General features: G+C 41.3%; 1 protein-coding gene across 6 annotated transcripts in view; it reads left to right on the top strand.

Annotated features, from left to right (window-relative positions):
- Positions 1 to 18,658, top strand: part of apba2b (amyloid beta (A4) precursor protein-binding, family A, member 2b) — a 67,216-nt gene that overhangs the window by 40,581 nt on the left and 7,977 nt on the right. For 4 of the 6 annotated variants that reach the window (XM_069666472.1, XM_069666548.1, XM_069666624.1 and 1 more), the window contains 5 exons: positions 3,751 to 3,831; positions 5,167 to 5,206; positions 5,703 to 5,848; positions 13,028 to 13,063; positions 15,320 to 15,406. In XM_069666472.1, the coding sequence (XP_069522573.1) occupies positions 3,751 to 3,831; positions 5,167 to 5,206; positions 5,703 to 5,848; positions 13,028 to 13,063; positions 15,320 to 15,406 (390 nt within the window). The remainder of the gene's footprint in view (positions 1 to 3,750; positions 3,832 to 5,166; positions 5,207 to 5,702; positions 5,849 to 13,027; positions 13,064 to 15,319; positions 15,407 to 18,658) is intronic. The other 2 variants (XM_069666779.1, XM_069666835.1) reach the window with 2 other exon arrangements.

Below are 18,658 nucleotides of genomic sequence, written 5' to 3'. Positions count from 1 at the left end.
AAATACACACACACAAACATACAAACATTAAATAGATAAGCCATATTGTAGTGATGAGACACCCAGCAAAACTGAATGTGAGCAAACACACATTTACCTTTTGTTAAGACATTTTTAACAATCTGTTATAGCCTGATTTAAATGGCAGCCATTTAAATTAAACAAACGTATTCAGGAATGATTACTGCTCTATTTTCCCTCAGAATTGAATCAAACAGCCTTTTTTAAAGCAGAAACTTTGTCATTTCAGGAAAAGCACAAAACAAAATGAATTAAATTAACAACAGCTTTGGTTTTATATGAGTGTCCCTGAAAGCTGTGACACAGTCAGTGAGCCAACATGTGCAATAGCAGGACCCTCACATTAAAGCAGCAATACTGTGACATTTCTGATGTCTCAAAAAGGCCGAACCAAGAAATGCATACTAATGGTTTGATGGTTTTTTAAATTCAAGAATAATTGAGCCTTTTTGCTTTTAACATTAAATGCGATCGTATTAATGGTGAATGTTTTTAATTAAAGCTTTGAGTGCTATGTTGAAAGAGAAAGCTGCGTTCGTCCTCGCTTTGCAGCATATATTTCGACTTTATACTCTAGCTAGAAAAATATCAGCTGAATTTCATAGTCAACCCTGCCCATAACATCCTCTGCACACCTATTTTAGGATGCCATTTTTCCCATTCATAGTGTCGTTTCTGAGCTGGTCTGCAACACGAGCAAAGACAGAGAGTACAAATCCAAGCTGAAATAGCATGAAGTTCATCTGGGCAACCAACTGCATCAAATGAGACACTGTAGCCGGAAGAAGAACAGATTTTGCAGCTTTGCCAGGCTTCGCCCTAGAGAAACAGTACATAAGCAACAGTTGCTGGTGCTGCACACTTTATACCTCTCTGAGAGAAAGAGATGATGTTGAAAATCCCAGAAATGTCCCTTTAAATTTAACAACTAAATTCCTGCAAATTGAAAGATTTCAATTTCTTACGCTTCCAATCAGTACCACATTTACAGAGAAAGGTACACAGCTGAAAAGATGGAACATACCAACAACAGTATAGCTAAAATAGGCAGAGCCTTTGCAGCCCATGCTCAGCATATTCAGGCTATTTTAATGGCAGAGACTCTTGCCACCATGTGTGAATAAAGGAGCTTGTTGAAGAGCAGGAGATGAGTTACAGGTGACATGTTTCTCATCACCACCCAGAGAAAAGCTGCAGCCTTTCCCCTCCCCCCTGTTACCTTGAGATGTCCCCCTCCTCGTCGCTCTTTCAGACCTGGATGAATGCACACTCACAATACAGACACATCGATAGACTCAAACACATGCAGAGCTCCCCCATCCTCTAAAGTCAGATGGTAAAAGGAGAACAGAGATGGTCTCCTGTGGGCAGCATGCTGATCACACCTGCTCCACAGTGTGCACATGTGCTTCTACATTCACCGTGTACAGAACTGGGTCAGGCAGTATAGCTAGAATAAATTGGATGAATATACAGCACACTGCAGATTCAGATGACTCCCAGTCACACTAAGATGTTTTGTCCTCTGTTATCAAATGAAATGTTCTCTGTACACCGCTTCGACATGACCTCTGAATGAACCAGGACAACAAAGAATTTAATAAGAGCGTCGCTGCACAGCGTGAAGCCAAGAGATTATGTTGAAGGAGAGGTATAAAACAGGGGGAGGTCATTCAGGCACATGTTGATATGAGGAAAGCAGAGAATATTACAGTGTCTGAATCTTTTTTTTTTTTATGATTTGCTTATATGATCACCAAAGATCAGCTGAATGTTTGGACCCTACGTCTTCAGTCACATGTGTATTATAAAGGAATCATCCTCTTATCCAATGTCTGAGGGTGACGTGACGTTTTCAAGTACAATTAATCTTAGCCCATGAAAACTAATGGTTTTTATTTGACATGTTTTCCCTTTACTGGTATTCTGTAACACATTCTAGTTAAAGTAATAATCTCATAAGATTAGTAATAAGATTTTCATGTAAATAAATGTCTGTCTTCACTCAAAAGTCACTATTGCAGAATGAGGAAACACAATGGTGATTGAGCCGATGGCCCACTGATGAAAGCCTTTGCATTTGCAATTTTATGAACTGGGTGTCTGGTGCGACTTTCATGGAAAAAATCCCAAGCGGCGCCCAGTTAGTGACCTGTTTTCCATCACCCAGCAGTGGTTGGTCTGCCAGAGAGGGTAGGCAGAGCTAAGCGGCTGCTTTTCCAGTCTCTGCAAGTAAACAGTAATCTACTATGGCTGAACAAACACAGAAAAGATCGATGACTACAGATACAACTTCAAAAATAAGTGAAAATCCAAAGAAAAAGAAACAAACTCGACGCTCAGATGAAGGCAAACAGTGTAAAAAGGAAAGCAACCGTTGGCGAGGAAAATCAAGAGTTACAACCCGAGCCAACCGTGGACGTAACACATGCAACACTTTCTGTATATTTGGGAAGTGTGCTCCTGCAATTACCGTTTATCGCCATAGGTGCCGCCAAAGAGAACGAAATTGAGATCTTCGAGATTATCACTTTAGGTAATTGGTTGTAATATTCCCCATAGCTTGTTGAAAGAATGTATTCCTGAAGAAGTCCCCAATATGTTTTCTGTTGGACATATCCCTGCTCGATGGAGCTTGAGGCTTCATTGTTATCTGTAGTGTAAGGTTATTTCGAACACAACGATAAGACTAAATAGGAATAATACAGGACTGTGATATCAGAGTCAACTCCTGCTAAATCACTCCTGTTTTATAATAAGTTGGCACAAGCTGCCAGCTCTCTCAGTGGTGGCCTTGTGAATGCTAATTAAGCTATTAGATTAAAACTGATGTGGTGATTATTTATGGATGAGAAAGCTCTACATGTAGCCTCTTTATCTCACAGACTAACGCATGTACAAGGTTTGCCTGGAGTCACTCTGGATTCTGTACATGAATCTAACTTTGTTAAACATCACAGTTAGCATGTCCCGCCAAACAACAACACGGATCTCATCTATTTAATGGTTGTTTGCACAACTGAGTCGGGCCGCATTATGAATACTAATCATGACTTTATGTTCAGCTCTCTTTTTTTAGCAAAGGAGGCCACTAGTGTCATGTTTGTGGTAATTATTTTCAATTTCCAGATGCATAACAGCAGTATAGACTATTCCTCTGAATTTCACTTTTTCACTGCAACACCAAGGAGGATTTCATTTCATCCAGTTACACGACTGAATGTTAATGAGCCGTTGTGGACTGCAAGATGGATATCCAGGAGGATAAATGTAATCCTCCCTCTGTGTGATTATACTCGATGTAAGCTATATACGGCGTATACGTGATAAGAGATGAGACAAAAGAGAGCCGGACAGAGGACGGAGTAAAAGACAGAACTATGTGGCAGCTTACAGCAGTTTGAAACCTAAAGACTGCATGTATCTTTGGATGATTTGCTTTGATTGTATTTGTAGGCCAACACCTTTTATTATTATTAGTCCTGAGGGTTTTGACAGTGCAGCACTCCAGCACAAACCTTGTTTTTAGCAGGCCCACACATTCACAACCACCCACATGTAACACATGACTTTTACCAACCTGAACCTCTGCAGCCAAACCGAACAAGCAACAGAAATGGAAAGAAAATGTGATTTATGTGTTTCTACAATGTTTCTCCTCTGCTATTCTGTTCCACCTTATTCTAATCTTAATCGGCTCGCACCTGTTCTTCTGTGTTGACCTGCCAGGTGAGCAACGGTGCAGAGCAGCCCAGAAAACAGCAGCGCTCCGACCTCAACGTCCCCCTGGAGAACAACAATGTACCAGAGGTAAGATGTTCTGTCGCAGTGCTTCCTTGATCATCCTTTAGATCTATTGCAAGGTCATTTACGCTGTGGATAGAGGGTATTGTTGTTTATATGTGTGCGTGTGTAACTGTGTGTGTGACTGTCTGAGTAAATTAGTAATTGTGTAATTACAACCTCAGCTCATGTCCTCTGCTTACGGCGTGTAAGCGTTCTGGTAATTGAGCAGCCCGTGTGCTTGCGGTTTTATGAGAGCCATTTTTCACTGAAATGTCTGCAGTGGATGCTTCCTGTGTAGGCTCCGACACACGCCTCCCTGTCCTTGGGCGGGGTAAACTTTCTGAATGTGCAGCGCGCAGGTTAGAGGATCCAATAGATCCAGTGGGATGAGTGTTTGATTCTAATGAATCACTTCACTATTCAGAGCTCTCTCTGCACCCATCTCTTTCTATAGCTTCCTCCTCCCTTCCTCTTCATCCCCTCTCTTCCACCTCCCACAGCAAAGTCGATGTGTGAAGTGGATGAGTAACACTTTGCACTTTCTCCACATCCACTTTTGCTGTGCCCTCAAGTAAGGCATATATGTCCAGATTCTGCAGCAATGGAGATACCAAGATTTTAATGCATGTAACTTGGGCACGAAAATAACACAAATGTTCAAATATGTTTGATCCTGTTTATGTGAAAGCGCCAACAGGAGGGTTATTTATTTGTGATTGTGATTTACCTGCCTAAAAAAAGTATATAAATATTGATAAAAAAGTCATGGATGTTATTGTAGTACCAGTGGGATTTCTTACACCCCTTTTATAACATGTTAAATTTTAAGCATCAACTCACTCATACTGGTTGCACCGGATTTGTTGTAATAGCAGTTAAACCAGCCAAAATAGCACTTGGGCATTATGTCTTGCACAACAGAAGAGTCGACTTGCATGTTTGTGGAAGGTCAGATAGTAATCTCAATCACTGTTTTGCAGTGTTCTGAGGTAAAAGGCAATAACATGTCGTCAGTCCTTTCTTCAGCTTATTTAAAAGACAAATGATTTAAAAGGAAGGTCTGTTTACCTTGACTCATCCTTGTTTTCTTTCAATGCTTCACTTGCGGTAAGTCAGCCGGCTTGTAAGTAGAATGAAGTGAAAATGAAATACGTAGGTTTTTTTGTCCTTGTTTCCTGACACATGCTCTTTGAATGCAGCAGTAGAAAGCAGCAGATCTTAGCAGATTGTGACAGCGTTCACAAACAGAACAAAAGCCAAAGGTGTTGATTGGTTTATTTGAGGCTTGAGAGACTCGCTTAACTCACTGTGAACCTACTCACGACCATTTATCTGTCATATCCTGTTTTTGTCTTCCAGCCAACAAAGAAGGTTGCATCATTCCCCAGCTTTGTGGACGGTAAGTTAATCTTCCCGCACACGTATTAAGAGTCAACATCGAGTGAATGAAACCAATCCAGATATGCCTCTACCTTCGGTCTGTCATTTCACTGGCCTGATATAACTCTTCCCTGCCTCTGGGCAGATGCTTGGCCTAATAATGTGTGAGGGGCTTAGCTGTCTGTATGCTCCTTCAGATCATGACAGCACATTGTGTCCCTGAGTGGGTGACTGAGAGTGCACATCTCCATATCACAGACACAGATTAATCTCAGACCAGCCTCCCACCAGCTCTGCACCTCCATCAGCTCACAGCCAGTGGCCATCTCACTGCTCCATCCCACCCAGCCATGTTATCTCCATCTTTCCATCTCCAAGGCAATAGTGTTTGGCTGCGTTTCTCCCCAATACAATACTCTCGCCACTGCACAGCCGACTCTTTCAGTCTAACTGCACTCTGCCTTTCTCTGTGTCTGCGTGTTAATCACCTCACTCTCTGCTTCTCTCTGGCCCAGTACCAGGACCCTGCGAGCCAGAAGACCTGATTGATGGAATTATCTTTGCTGCTAACTACCTGGGCTCCACCCAGCTGCTGTCTGAGAGGAACCCCTCCAAGAATATACGCATGATGCAAGCCCAGGAGGCTGTCAGCAGGGTCAAGGTACTCAAAAACACACCCACTTACACCCCACAGCACTGTGACTCACACATGATAAAAACACACACATTGGGTTTTGGCCTGAAGATATCCATATCCATGCTACTTTTTTGTTGTTCTGTTTTTTCTCTCTGAACGAGTCGCTCAGATTTGTCGCCTTATTTAACAAAAAAGTTCCAGGAATTAATATAAGGAACTAAAAGTTTTCACCACAGGAACTTCCACAAAACCAAACAACCATTTTAAGTGATAGTTCGGATTTTCGGGCACCAAGTTGTATGAAATACTTGCTAGTAGTGTAGTGGATGCAAAGCTCTGGCCGGTTATGAACGTAGAATAAGTAGTTCCGGTGAGATGCCAGAGTCATGAAACCAAAAATGTTTTTCCCTACAAAAACAACACGCAGGCGATGGTGATCCATGTCTAACACAAATCATCAGCCTAGGATTTCATATACTGCGCCTTTTTTTAGCTTTGTTTTCTCTCCAGTATCACTACTATTCTCAGGTGACACAATCCATCAGCTGTTTCTAATACCTCTTTCCCGCTGAAATAAGCACAGTTCCAGCTGTTTTTCAGACCCAGGAAGACTCGTGCATAGATGCCAATTGTCTCTTTTCCCATTGCCAGTGAAGTATACTCATTTCGGTCTCTTTTCTCTGCGTCACCATCTGACATCACAACCGCGCCAGAGACAGGGTTAGTAAACAGTGAAGATGTTACAGTGGTTAGGTCTTTATTGTATCTATTACTCATTCAGTCTGTTTATCAAACTCAGCACCGACAAATTTGGAACGATGTTCGAGCGCTGCTCGGACGGAGACGGGCGGAATTTGTAGCTCAGATGACAGGGAGTCGCAGAAGTTACCGACGGAGCATAACATCGCACCGGAAAGGGGGCGGAGATTAGTGTGTCAACACGGGTTTTGTGTTCCCATCAATGCTGATCAGAGCCGAGGCGATAATTACCCGGGTTTACTGCAGAGTCCTTTGACCCGGGTCTGAATGCCGATTGTAACCTTTCCCATCGGGCAAAAAAAGCCGGGTGTTAGCAGGTTTTTTGACCAGTGCCGTAACCATGGCTTAAAAGAACACGCTGGAATTGGTAACTTGGCAGACGGCGTTTGTTGTCCTGGCTGTAGTAATTAAAATATTCCACCACACATACTTCATCCTTTTCCTGACACGGATCGTGCCCTTAGAGAACCAGCTCAGCTCAGAACCCAGACTCCCATTCCTGACAGCAGTAGCTCTCCAACTCTGGCATTGGCTGGCACTTCCCACAAGTGCACCACCAGTTTTGGTGCAGTTTATCTCTCCTTCCAGCAGCTGCGGGCCCATCTTCTGCTCGCACAGCTTCTCTCTCTCTCTTTTCTCTCTTTGCCCGTTCTTTGTCCACCTGACGAAGGTCAGCATCAGTATATTCAGGTTCATACAGATATCTCGTTGGATCCGTTGTAAAAGCAAAATCTTCCTCATCACTTCCATAGTCCATCATGTTTACTTCAATGATGACGCGAATCAGTCAGAATCAACGTGAAACAGCTGATGGATCGCATCACCTAAGAAACCAGCCTGCCGCAGGCGTAGTGATACTGGATTGTTCATGTGAGAAAATAGTGCCAAAAAACGGCGCAGTATATGAAATCCTAGGATGATAATTTTGTGTTGAAAATGGATCACCATTGTCTGCATGTTTTTTTTGTTGGGTAAAACTTTTTGGTTTCATGGCCCTGGCATCGCGCAGGTACTACTTATTCTACTTTGGGAAGCGGTCAGAACTCCGACCACAGGACTCGATGACTAAGCTAATAGCTTTGCATCCACTACACTACTAGCAAGTATTTCATGCAACTTGGTGTCCGAAAAGCCGAACTATCCCTTTAAGGAACTTAAACCTGCATTTTCACCAAAGGAACCAGGGATTAAATGTAGTTCTGGTTCAATTTAATGTGTAGTTCCAAGTGTTAAAGAGTTTCTCAGGGGGTATTACTATCTGATGGCTAATTTAGATGATTGATCAAGTAAGGACACTGAAGCTGTTCCAACTTGTTTACGGCATCATTCAAAACATAAGGAAGTTACTTGGGACCACTAGTGTCAATACTAGGAAGTGGGGAGGACAGTTCTTGTTTTTTTTGTAGCCTTTGAAATAAAAAGGGCTTTCTCACTAGTATAAAGAGAGAAGAGTAAAAGCCTTGTTTATGAGAGCTGTTAAATTATTGAGAGAGGAAGCGGGGAAGAGAGACCAAAGAGAATGAACAAGACAAACAAAACTAAGTTTCAGGGAAAAATAAAAGAAAATCAACATAAAACACTCAGCAGATCGTCAGCTTTGTAGACAGACAGACAGCGTTTTTCACTTCCCTTTCTCTTTGTTCATCAGAGCTGCCTCAAACATCAAAGCACAGGATGGCTCGGTGCTGTTGTTTCCTTGTGATTGAAAATTGTGTCTGTAACAGCTCCGTGTTTTTTAAATGTGGCCATGGTCTAATTTGACTGATCTTTAAGGCTCTTCAGCGAGGTGGACATGCAAAATGGATTTTTAGTTAGAGTGTTTTTCCTCTGATTGCACAGGGTAATTCCTCCAACTATTTGGTACCATTATTCACTTTATCTTATCCTGAGTGAATGTGAAGAAAAGCATTCAGATATGGGTATAAAACAATGTTTTTGTTTCAGACAACAGAATTAACTTTGCACAACTTTGATGCCTGTTAAATGAATCTATCTCTCCATAATTGTTACAATTTACATAAACTGTTTAATTACAAAACAAACATTACGCCCACAGGCTTATTTCTGCTCTAAATCCATTTTCTTGGTTTTAAACATCAGTAAACATTCATGTGAAAATATCTCTCTTTTTTTAATGTTAATATTACAGTAATATGTTTTTCTAATTATCTCTTCCTGTGCGGACAAACGATTTATGCACATTGCAACAGCCTTGAGGTTTGTGTTTGTACTTTCACAACATAAAACTCTAACCAAGTTTTGTGAGCCAAAAGGTAAATTTAAATTACTGTTGCCCTGAAACTTATTCCAAACTCCTAAAGCTGTTGTCGAGGCGTGTTTGTTCGACCCCCAGGTTGACAGCATCCTTTCAGTGCAGCTGATTTGCTGTCCAACTCTGAAAGAGCCTTTTATATGATGGCAGTTCTCTCTCTCCTCCCCAGAGGTGACAGCATAATGTTATGGCTGCCTTGTTGTTGTTTAGGCTGCATTGGTTACACATACTCTTTTAAAATATACAGAAGACCTGCAGGCGGTATGTCCAGCAGCTTTTCACAGCTTTTACTGCGTGTTTGATACTATTTGTCGGACAGTATCTGAATCTTCTTTGAGAGTAAGTGGTCTTTTACGGCAGATGGAGAACTTGGCCAGATTGGACCTCAGGTCCTGTGTTCAACACAGCTGCCTGGATAATGGGACTTCTGGCATGTGAACCTTATATTTCTCTTGTTGACACTCACTCCCTGCTGTTCACTAATGTTGCTGTTATGATGATAGTCCAGAGCGCTCTCAGAGAAATACTGTGGATGGTTCCAGTGCACCATATTAATTTAGGCTAGCATGATTGATCTGTACGTCCCTGTTAGTCCAAAAGTGCTTGTGTCCAGCTTTACTCATAATTTCCCTCTTTCAGGAAAAGCTACACTTTCAGCTTTACTCTCCATCTTGGACTCAGACTTGTGTGATCAAAGCCGATTGTTTCGTGATATGATGACATAATGCAGTGCTGATGTTTTAGCTCAGAGTTGCTACCCAGACACCAGTCTCTTTTATCTCCCTCCCATGTGAACACAAGCTTGGCTGTATTTCTAAATATTAAATGACCTCCCGTGCAGTAGTCTACTTTTAGAAAGCTGCAAGCTGAAAAGAAAGGAGAGACAGAGAGATGTAGAAACGGACTATTCTGTATGTGTCTGTTCTTTGATATATCAGGTCCGGTTTATGATCAGGTTGCAGGTGCATGATATCTGTTAGACACATTTTGCAGCTTTCTTGTGTTTGTTAAAAGTAGTTAAATGAAAATATAGTTTGGTCCATTTGTTATGGGACACACATAAATAGAAGAGCCTGTCCTAATACCTCAAAGCCCTACCTAACCCTGTTGTTTAATTTACATGCTGCAGTGTAGTATTATCTCTCCCACTTTTTATTATAATTGAGGATTAGTGGTCCTTGTGCGGCCCAGAAGATTTGTATTTTAAATGAAGTTGTAGCTGAAGAGGGCTAGAAATGGCCTCTTATACCTGCAATTACTTATGTTATGTAAAATAGTTGCAAAATGATAATGATGTTACTAGACTTTGAGCGCAGACTTTAGGCCAACACGATACCAGACTTTGGCCATGAGACCAAGACATTACTTGTTTTGATATCTTAATCTGAGGAATACAAACTTTGCTACAACATTAAATAAGAACAAATGAGTCAGACTTTTTAAATGTTATATGTTGTCAAGTACATTTTCCCGAATGCAATGAAGTCTATAACTGGAAAAGTTGTTTAATTGTTGATTTATATCATGAAATAACTGATTTAAGAATAGGTCATCAAAACAACAAATCGGACTTTGAGTTTTATACCAAGTATTTTGTATTCGACAATTTCTCAGACTCAATTTTGTAATCAGGGCGCTGGTTTAGCTCAGTTGGCAGAGCAGGCGCCCACGTATACAGAGGCTACAGTCCTTGGCGCACTGATCGCAGGTTTGACTCCCGGTCTGCCGATCATTTGGTGCATGTCACCCCTACTCTCCCCACATTTCCTGTCTCTCTTCAGCTGTCCTATACAAAATAAGGCAAAAGCCCAAAAAAAAGAATCTTTAATAAAAACATTTTTGTAATTATTGTTTGGCGCAATGTAAACACTGTTACTGTGAATTTGATGGTAAAGACTACAACCTCAAGTCTTTTACTGCATTTTCATAATCTGCCATTGGTGACTTAAAGAATCAAAATCCCTACTTCTTCCTGTCTGTGTATGGACCTGATTCAGCCTCACCTGCCAGAGATCCAAACAGTGTTGTCTTTGTGTCTTCAGTCAGCTGTCAGCCACATCATCGATCTTTTGTTTATTTGTTCAGTCACAGTAACACTGTTTGGATGTATTTGGAGACTTGCAATTGTAGCGGGACAAAAACAATAAACCGCTTATCACACACAAGTGAGTGAAGAGCGAGTCTGTTGCATTAGCTGCACTTACCCGCTCTGGTGGAACAAACACTGCTGGGTGATGGAAAGCACGTCACTAACTGTGCCAGGCTTGGGACCAAAGTTAGTTCTTTGTTATCACAGGAAATGCAACCAAACTTTTGACTTTAAATTTGTAGTAAAAGATTGAATCCTAAACACTTATTAAGCCCATTCTGAAGGATCATAACCCAATCAAACAACAAACTACTCTCTCAAACAGGGAAAAGTGTGACAGGGAAAGTGACTGAGCAGAGTCTGAAAGCCTTTTGGCCCATCGGCTGGTTTCAGTCTAAAAGCCTCTTCACTTCAATGAGGATGTCTACTGGCATCATTTCACATCTATCAAGTCTGTGTTTGGTTCTCCTCTCACTCACTCACACTCTGTCATGCACAATTTCCTTCCCTGCGAAAAGTCTTGTCAGGATGAAACCATGGCAACAGTTAGCTATCATCTTTTAGTGCCTCCCCCTGCTTGGAACGGGTCCATTGAACATGAAGTCGTCCATTATCTCCTTGATTCGTCCCTCGTGGAGAAATGAGTAGACGTGCAGCAAACGACATTTAATCTTTGACACTGAAACGGACACAGTCGGCTGCTTAGGAGCTCGACCATACATGCATTAATCTGAAGACACACTTGTTGTTTTTAACCCGAACGAGCCCACATGTCGTGAATACAAGCATCTGGACGTTGTAGTACAGAACTGACAAAAAGTAGTGTGGCAGGTAAAGTGTAGTGAGGCTGTATAGGTTATTTATGCAGATCTTTTTGGCATGATGTTCTCCCTGTTTGATGTAATATTTATAGAGCTTCACCCCCCCCACTCTCGCTCTCTCCTGCTCAGCTCCTCCTCAGCAGAGCCGTAGATATTGCTGAAAGCCTCAGATGTCTGTCTTGCGTGAGAGCTGATCACGGAGGAGCAAACTTTACCCCCCCACCAAAAAAAAAGACTCTTCCCTTTGGGCTGTTTTCTCCGCTCCTTTTTTTCTTCTCTCCCTAATTCTGTCTTAGCAGTTAACAGCTCGGCACAGCGGCTCGGGCAGACATCCAGTCTCGCACTCTGTAATGTAATGAAGGTCAAGATTATTTCCTCTGGTCGATGGCAGATGGAGAGAGGGGCAGTGGCTCAGCTTGAACTTTATACAGTACAGAAGAGTAGATTTTAAGATTACAAAGTGTTGCTAAAGATTTATGGGTGAACTCCTGCAGGGCCCACGCTAAGACCAGAATAACTGATGAACCAATCAAGCTGTTAGATGTGTAAAACTGCCTCCATGTTGATCTAAGCTGGTTAATTCCGAACATGGGGACTTCACTTTTTTATGCAGCCCAGTGAAAGCGCACAGTTTAAATCCTTCAAGGCTTCATCCCCTCCCTTTGCCTCTGTGATTTAGTGTTTTCCAGAAAGTCTTTCCTTATAATTGCATTTTAACTGTGACTCTAACATGGGCAGTCGTCGAGCAGGGGTAATACAGACTGGGCAACTATTACCACCTGTGTTCTTCCTTCGCCTAATGTTCTGCCCACAAAATTGGCACTTGAATTGTTAAAATATCCTGACAGAAAACATTTAATAAACCCCTCCAGACCCTCTTCATTCATTATAAAGATGTCGAGAGTGCAGGGAAAGTGTCAGCTCATGTCTGCACGCTTTTTATTTGCTGTGTTTAAAAAAGAAAAAAAGCAATTATTAGCCTCTGTAATTGCTGTTTTGATTTGTATCTGATACCCAACACGGCTGTGCCACCGCTATCTTCCCAAACACACACACTCCCTCTCTCTCTCTCTCTCCCCTGTCTCTCTCTCTCTGTTTCTGAGATCAGCGATAGCGCACCTGCCGTTTGCTTTGGGGCTTTATTGTCTTACCTTCCTTTACTTACCTTCTTTATTTCCTCCTCCTCTTCCTCCTGTTTTTGTGCTCCCGTACCCGCTGACCTTGTCCCGTCCCAACGCCTGCCCGCCTCTCCTGCCTGCCAGAGGGTACAGAAGGCTGCCAAAATCAAGAAAAAGGCGGTGTGTAATAAACAGAGCAAAAGGAAGACCTTTTGGCCACTTTCCCTCCACTCTCACCTTTTGTTTTATTTCATTTGTGTCCATCTGTGTCTTTGTCACCTTTGTCGTGTTCATTAATTTAGTCCAAATCTTTATTAGGGTTTTCCAAAATTAGGACCAACAGGTTTTGTTTAATGTGGACAGCTCTGCATCTTGGTAGGGAGAGCCTCATCACCGTCAATGACAGATCCTAACCAGTCACATTATAACAGGATTGTGTAAAAGGGCTTTCTATCGTAATTGAAGATTATGATGTTTTTACGGCACAAGAGTACGCTGACATGAATTCAAGCTTAAGGGAAGAAGCTTAAGGCTGTGTTATTTATTGGGTCTTTTTTAAACAGCGCCAGTGTAGTTGGAAGATTGTGATTCAGTGCATGCCAAATGTTTGTCTTACTACATTCATGATCTAAGGGAAACAATTACAGTGTTAACAAGTACATTAACAGTGTGAACATAAATGTAGTATGTGTTAGCGTTATGGCACATAGTGAGAACAATCATACTATTGTTCTTCACGAACCACTTACCCAGGCTTGAGTAAATTAGTTGTGTCTGCTGAATAATTGATTCCTGCTTTTTTACTCTCTAATTGACTGCAGGATAATGTTCAAGTGATTTAAGTATCCCTGCTGCTATTAATAACCGTTTAAAGTCAAATTAAGTTTCTTATCTTAAACTGAAGAATCACAAGCTTAAGGAGGATTCATTAGTTGAGTGATGGATGGTTTTGAATGAGTAAAAATCCCCCTAAAAAGCCCCAAAAACTGTTTGTACAGTTTCCCGACATGGTGGGTTTGGTTACGAGAAAGCACAGCAAACAGAATTTAACCTCAGGGCCAAAGCCATACGTTTAATCAGCTACAACTGTAATTTGTGTTTGCAAATACTGAGTTCACATAGTACTTTTTCATATTTTTTCTTACATTGTATTTAACCTTGTGTAATTATATTACGGAGCGTAGTTGGGAGACTGTTTACAACAGAATAAGGCCCATACTGAATCACACAGTTGGCATTAGTGAAAGCAGAAGATCATTCTTCCTCTTATTACTAGTTCAGTGATCCTGAGATACAGTGAATAGAGGGATCATCCTTCAAACACCTTACATATGACTGCATGTACTTTAGGCTGCATGCTGTAAAATAGTTAGGAGAGCTTCAAAGAACAATGTAATTAAAAATCATCACTCCTTAAAAAATCCTTTTTGGGGTGTGCTCTACATTTGTGGTCACATTTTTCTCATTTATGTTTTCATTTTATTGGGGTTTTTTTACAGTTTAGCCTAAATCAATTATTTCAGTGGTAGACATCAGGTTTAAGCATCCGTCATACAAAATACATCACAGAGAACAACAGCTTCTGTAGAACATAAAATCCACTATACAGAGCGTATTGTGTACGGGGAATATGGCTGCATTTATAAATGCTCACTGATGTTCACAAATTAGCACGCTGCGCCTCATTACTAAGCTGATTTAAAACTACACACCTGTTGTTTGGGGAAGGCAAAGGCTTTCTGGAAACTTCTAAAATCATAACAGACACTGTAAAGAATTTGCTCCCAAAAAGTGAATTATAAAATCTAATCACAAATGTGTGTCTGGGCATCTTCAGACACTTGGTAGGAATAAAAAGGACTAATGACTGTTGCAAGCCACAGTTTCTAAATGCTGCACTAATTACAGCTGTATGTGTTTGATTAATATTTTTAGCACCACTGCCTTGTTTCAACATGCATACGGCAATTTTAATTAGGCAAAAGCAAATACGATTTTATTAGCCTGCGCTACGTCGTGATTAGAGGGAGATGTGTGCAGACTCGTCCTGTGCTGAAGCTGCGCTGCTCTCGCTGGTAAAACAGCCAGCTGGTCAGGGTTTAGAGTTAAGCTGTTTCGTGTTCCTGTGCCAGCTCGCCATCCTCGTGCCAGGGCAGTCGATGTAAAGCAACACCACTGCCAAACCGCTTTCTTTTTCTGCCTTTTCCACCTCACCTTGAGACTCAGCAACCTGTCCATATAACAAGCATTTCCCTAGTTGGACCCTAAGCCTTTCATGCATGCATTTTGGAAACTCTCAAACTAATACTTTGCTACATTTATCACAGACACCATTCAGGCAGTTGTGAGAAACTGTTAATATGCATACAAAGAGCTTGAACGATCAAAGTCGAAGGAGACAATCCGACCAACTCCTGTTTGTCTATCTTGTTGCAGAGTGCAGACGGAGATGCTACAACACTCACTGAGGTCGATCTGTTCATCTCCACCCAGAGGATCAAAGTCCTCAACGCAGACTCCCAGGTGAGTACCAGCGAGCACACACATCTCAGTTCTCTCCAAAGTGTCTTTTCTCATCTGTGAGAATAAAGGTGTTTACCCAGTCAGACACACAGGGCTACGAATCAGGGGAGCGTTTCTGTGTCCTGGCCGATATAACTGCAGCTTTACTGTTGACACACTCCGCTTCTTATGAAACCTCACTGCTGATTTGTTAATTATTTGATCTCATGATGTCACCGTCAGAATAAACTCTGCAAAGCCTAAAAATGTTGCACGAACATCTGTCCTTGTTGCAGTGCAAGCTGTTTAACTGCAGCACAAACTGCCCACCTTGTTTTCAGAACAATATAGTTTCTTTATACTTTGAACGGCAGTACGAATATCGAAATAATTATCGCATCTGTAGTGAATGACTCATTTGTTAGGCTGTAAAGATTACAATAATAAGCTGCAGGGACAGCAGATCTTTGTCGGCCGACTTGGAGGTTGGCATCGCCATGTTTGCCTCAACAACAAGCTAGAGACAATTGCAAAAATGATGCTTACACATTTTGTAAAGCAAAATTTCTTGAGTTATCCACTTTTATGTTTTTTTATGTTTTTTAGGCCTAAATAAAGCCGCAAGAAGTAACAACCAACCTTAGACTGTAGGCCAGCTACACCAAGTATGCAAGACTTTGATGTCACCACTGAGCGTCCAACTTGTCCGTTCTTACTGCGTGATGACGTTTAATGCCTCCAGCAACCTCTGTATTCTTTTTAATACACGTAAAAGCTTTAAAACTTAAAACTGCGGTATTTACTGTTGTATTTAATGTTTTTAACAAAACATTAAAATCTTAAAACTTACCTCAAACTTATTTCTGGGTTTTCAGACTCATTCCTGCATCAAATTCAGTTTAACATTTGCCCTTCTGAATGTCTTTATAAGTGAGACATTCATCTGTCAGAGAAGTTCTCTCCACTCTTGCAGGAGCTTTGTCAAAGTTTTTCTTGCCTTTTAGCTTTACACAGAGCAGCTGTGTGAAACAGCAGTGTTCACAGGAGGGAGGGGGCTCTTTGATAGAAGCAGAAGTTCTTCTGAGAGCTTTGAAGTTCTCGGGGATCATAAATAGAGCTTTGCGCTCGCAGTTAAATGTATATGTGATAGATGATTCACATGCAGTATATCAGTCCAAGCTGCTGTCTGACTGTCAGAACGTGTGTGTGTGTGTGTGTGTGTGTGTGTGTGTGTGTGTGTGTGTGTGTGTGTGTGTGTGTGTGTGTGTGTGTGTGTGTGTGTGTGTGTGTGTGTGTGTGTGTGTGTGTGTGTGTGTGGGCAGCCGCCTGGCAGAAACTGACGTGCTGCAATGCAGTGTCGATCTTCCTCTCTTTTCCATCTGGTTGCCACTGATCTTGGCTCTCTTTGAGAAAGAGATTCTGATTTAAAAGCTTCACTTTGCAATTAAAATGCTCGCTGCAGCTTGCATGGAGTTTCTGGCATTGATTCATTATAAGAACGCCTCCAAAGGTGGGCTGGAACAACAACACTAATTAGGCTAAAGGAATAAAACCACTGGACTCAGTTAATGGAGTGAAGTAAACTGAACTGAAGAGAAATGTAGTGTTTTATGATAAAACATGAAGAAATGAAAGTAACACCCACAGACTCTCCTCCCATGTAAGACCTCTAAATTGCAGCTCCATAGCTGCCATAGAAACAATGCCTCAGATAATCTTCATTATGACACAGGACAATTATTTGGCTGAGTGAACAAACAGGATTACACAGTTCAAATCACTTTGTTTCATCAACACAAACACTCTGATATCCTCACCCTTCCTGAGTTGTTTTTTGTGCCCCTGTTTATTATTTTACGGATGATCGTGTACTCAAGATCTGATTTATCGGCGCGTTATTGGGCTGTAATCAGATTTTACACTAGGGTTGAACTCAATCCAAAGTAGGCCCATTTTTTCCTTTTACCAATCTGCCCTTAAAGGAGCGGGCAGCTTTGACAAAAAAAGGAAACAGGTATCTTGCACACTCGTACTTGAACGAACTAAAATTCAATATTGATCAGAGGAGGCTGACTGTTTTCAGAAACAGTAATTACCAGTTGCAAAATATGTCTCAAAGCTACCGATATCAGAGAAACACAGATGCAAAGCTCATTGTGATGAAATATGGCTTGTTATTATAAAATTATTAGACTTTGTCAGTTTAAATCCATGACTGTATATATAGATGCGTCTCTGTCTGCTCTCATTGTGCAAAAAAGAAGCCAAAATAGCACCCGTGATTGGCGCTGGTGTCTTGTGATGATGACGTCTTTTGGAGTCAGAGCTGCGCAGTAGAGATCGACGATAGGAGTTGCCATAGCCACTTCCGCTAACCAAAACACACACTTAACTAACTGGAAGAAACTGCAAGGATCCCGCACGCCGGCTTATTTAACAGCAGAACAGCTTCTTGTGTTGGTCTGAAGCAGACGCTCACAGATATATAAACTTCAGTGACTGTAGTGATTGTTTTAGTGACGTTTCCTCTCGCCGTTCCTCCTCTACTCTGCTAATCTGGAACAGATCAGCTGCAGGAGCCGTATTTGTCAACAGAGCTGTCAATCATCCTTTTGACAGCATCAAATAACTAATTAAAAATAAACTTCTCAGAAAAATTAACACTTGGATGTAAATCAGCGTGATAAGAACTAGCTATAATGACAGAAACCATGTTTATTTGCTGTGTATTTTGATTTTGTAGTTTGACTCATGTCCCATCTGTTAACATGGAGGAGGCGGGCTTTATGACCTACACTGCAGCCAGTCAGCAGGGGGCGCTCCAAATGTTTTGGCTTCACTTTTAGGGAGCTGTCATGTTGTCCATCTTTTCATACAGTCTATGGTTTAAACATGTCATGTTTTGTCTATTTTTTTTCTTTAGCCTTCACTATCCATCACTTATTTATAGCACATCGTGTATATTTTTTAAATACACATAAATATCATGCTCAAGCTGTTGTTCACATTAGGGGGTTTTAGTTGTTTACTTTACTGAGTCGCTCCTACATGCTGGTAATAAACCATATTTTCACAACCATGTAAAATTGACATTGCATTGCTGTTGTTGTGAGGTCCATATAAACAGTAATGAACTCAGTCGCCTCCATTAGCTGGAGAGCAGCGAATACAGACCTACATTGATGACATCACCAGCTTTTTGTGCGCAGGCACTAAATAATTAAAGTGTGTCTGTGATCATACGCTTCTTTTGTCTCACAGTTTAGTTCCTGC

Source organism: Semicossyphus pulcher, unplaced genomic scaffold, assembly GCF_022749685.1.
Source record: "Semicossyphus pulcher isolate SPU_LCO1_2020_fin unplaced genomic scaffold, fSemPul1.0.p SCAF_1, whole genome shotgun sequence".
In the NCBI taxonomy this organism is placed as follows: domain Eukaryota; kingdom Metazoa; phylum Chordata; class Actinopteri; order Labriformes; family Labridae; genus Semicossyphus; species Semicossyphus pulcher.
Note: the sequence above shows the minus strand (reverse complement) of the source record. Positions and strands in the feature narration are given on the sequence as shown.